Here is a 2233-nt window from a genome sequence, read left to right on the forward strand (position 1 = left end):
CCTGACCAGGATCGGCTTCCAGCATGTCCTCTGGGACTGCAGCACTTGTGGACATTCATGGTCTGGACTGTTAAACCAGCTAAGTGACCAACTCAGATAATCTTCTGTCAGATGATCGTGGTCACTTACCTGTGTTTCTCCCACTACAGAGTGTCTGAGATTGGGCGGTGCCCTGCCCCCCCGCCTGCAGTTGCCACGTGCCACACATCCTAGCAGCTCCCCTTTTAGTTTAGTTTTTCACTAAATAAATGTTTTGAACTTGCCCACTGACTGTCTCCTTGAATACTGGGTCCATCTGTCCCTGTTTCATGACACCTTTAGCTAATGTTCTAGTTTTTCTTTAGAAAGATCAAAAGATATACATTGCAAGGGAGAAGAAGAGACCTCTGGGCATTTACAATATCCCCTGCTGTTGGAAATACCCTTTCACTGGGCACCGAGGTAGCGGGTATACACAGGTAGGTCTTTGCTAATGAAGACAGAATAGGATAACGCCCTACACTATCTTTCCACCACCTTGTCTCCTTTTGCGTTTTTTGACACGGCGAAACCAAAAAGCTGCGGGGGCGGGCACAATCTCAACTTTAGGGTTGTTGTTTTCATCCTTACAACTATCGCTGTCGGCCATGCTAGCTTGCTTTGAGCTTGTGTGGACAGCGTGCAATCCGCGTGCGATCCTACTGGCTTAAGAACGGTTGGTATGACGACGCAGCACAAAGGATCATGGTCTATGTAGTTAACAATGATTTTTTTCCGCAGGACTGTGTTTAATCCTCTTGCTTTTTGACGGACACCTGCCCTTTTATTATTGTAACCCAACCACGACGATATCGAGACACGTTTACCACCGCGATAGCAGATAATGTCAATATCGTTACATCCCTGCTCCTGAAGCATGTGAACTCAGACTCACCTTTGGGTTTATATGGGATGACCTGGTTGTCATCTCTCTGGCTTTTCCTCTTTCTGTGTTGGCATCTGATTGGGCATGACAGCACAAGACTGAGAGCGAATATCTTTACAAGCTCCGGCACATTCATAGTAGGGTGGGCTGCAGAGACAGAAAAAAAAGATGTGAGATAAAGTGAAAGATGGCAAAGCTGCAGTCGTTTCCTGTCAAACCTGCCATAGGTCATTATCATGTTTGTCTAAAGCAGGTTTAACAACAAATGGTTAATATAGAAACAACAGAAGTTTACATCAACCACAAAAACATCAGCAACAAGTCACTCCGAGTCACCGACAGGAAAACAGACAATAAAAAAGAAGTCTGTCTAATAATTGCAGGGAAATGAGTCCAGAGTTCTGGAAAAGCCGGATCAGCTCTAACGCTCTAACATCGGCTTTGGAACAACCATGAACAGCTGATCTGATGATCACAGGTCCGAGTGTTAAAGTCCATTTAGGCATTCATAGATCAGCAGGAGATTTTCATGGCTTCAGCAGAGAAAGAATAAACCAGGGGAAATGGTCAAACCTACCGCCTCTGGTTAACAGTGGAGCTGCAGCATTCGAGTCATTAAAGGAGACCTGACTGACCACGACATAGAGTCACTGCGACATTTAAACTGGTTGCTTGGACTAGTCTCTCCAAGTCAGGGCTGGTTAGAGTCTAAAACCAGAGTATAAAATCATCCCCAGATTTAAAACAAATATTTTAAGATAAGACTGAAGAGCACCAAGGAGGAAGCAAAGAGAGCTAGCTGTAGAATTACGGCCAAACATAAAACATTTGAAGGCCTCTGAACTCTGATATCATCTGAGTTTGTCAGCAAGGGGAGAGCAGAGCAGGGAAATAAACTGGACCGTGATACGTCTGGAAAACAGCAGCAATGTAGAAAATAAGACCAAGTTTATTAAAAGTAGATCCTAAAGGAAGCAGACAGAAGGAAATCAGGAGTGGTCCCAGGATTGAGCCCTGGGGAACTCCACATGGAGGAAAGTAGATAACAGGTTTCCAAACACACCGATCAGTCCGATAGGAGCCGAACGCCCAGAGTTCTGATTGGGAATGAAGAAGGTCAACATTTTCTCAAGCTGTGGTAAGTTTAGAGGTTTTCAGATGATAAGTGAACTCATCCACTCCTTCTTTCAAACAAAATGCTGTAGAAACGCATCACAAATATTGAAAGAGGCCTCGCTACTGGCAGAGTGACGAGCATTTCAAACCAAGAGTTAAGGGGTTAAAAAGAAGATGAGGATTAGAATAGAATAGAATAGAATAGAATAGAAT

At 44.2% G+C, this 2233-nt stretch overlaps 1 protein-coding gene across 1 annotated transcript in view; it reads right to left on the minus strand.

The window, feature by feature from the left end:
- The window catches only part of col28a1 (collagen, type XXVIII, alpha 1), a 66963-nt gene that overhangs the window by 62370 nt on the left and 2360 nt on the right, over window positions 1-2233 (minus strand). Inside the window, exon 2 of the mRNA XM_015402155.1 lies at window positions 914-1051. Within this exon, the coding sequence (XP_015257641.1) occupies window positions 914-1040 (127 nt within the window). The 5' untranslated portion in view covers window positions 1041-1051. The remainder of the gene's footprint in view (window positions 1-913; window positions 1052-2233) is intronic.

Source organism: Cyprinodon variegatus, unplaced genomic scaffold (genome assembly GCF_000732505.1).
Source record: "Cyprinodon variegatus isolate N-32 unplaced genomic scaffold, C_variegatus-1.0 Scaffold1308, whole genome shotgun sequence".
In the NCBI taxonomy this organism is placed as follows: Eukaryota; Metazoa; Chordata; class Actinopteri; order Cyprinodontiformes; family Cyprinodontidae; genus Cyprinodon; species Cyprinodon variegatus.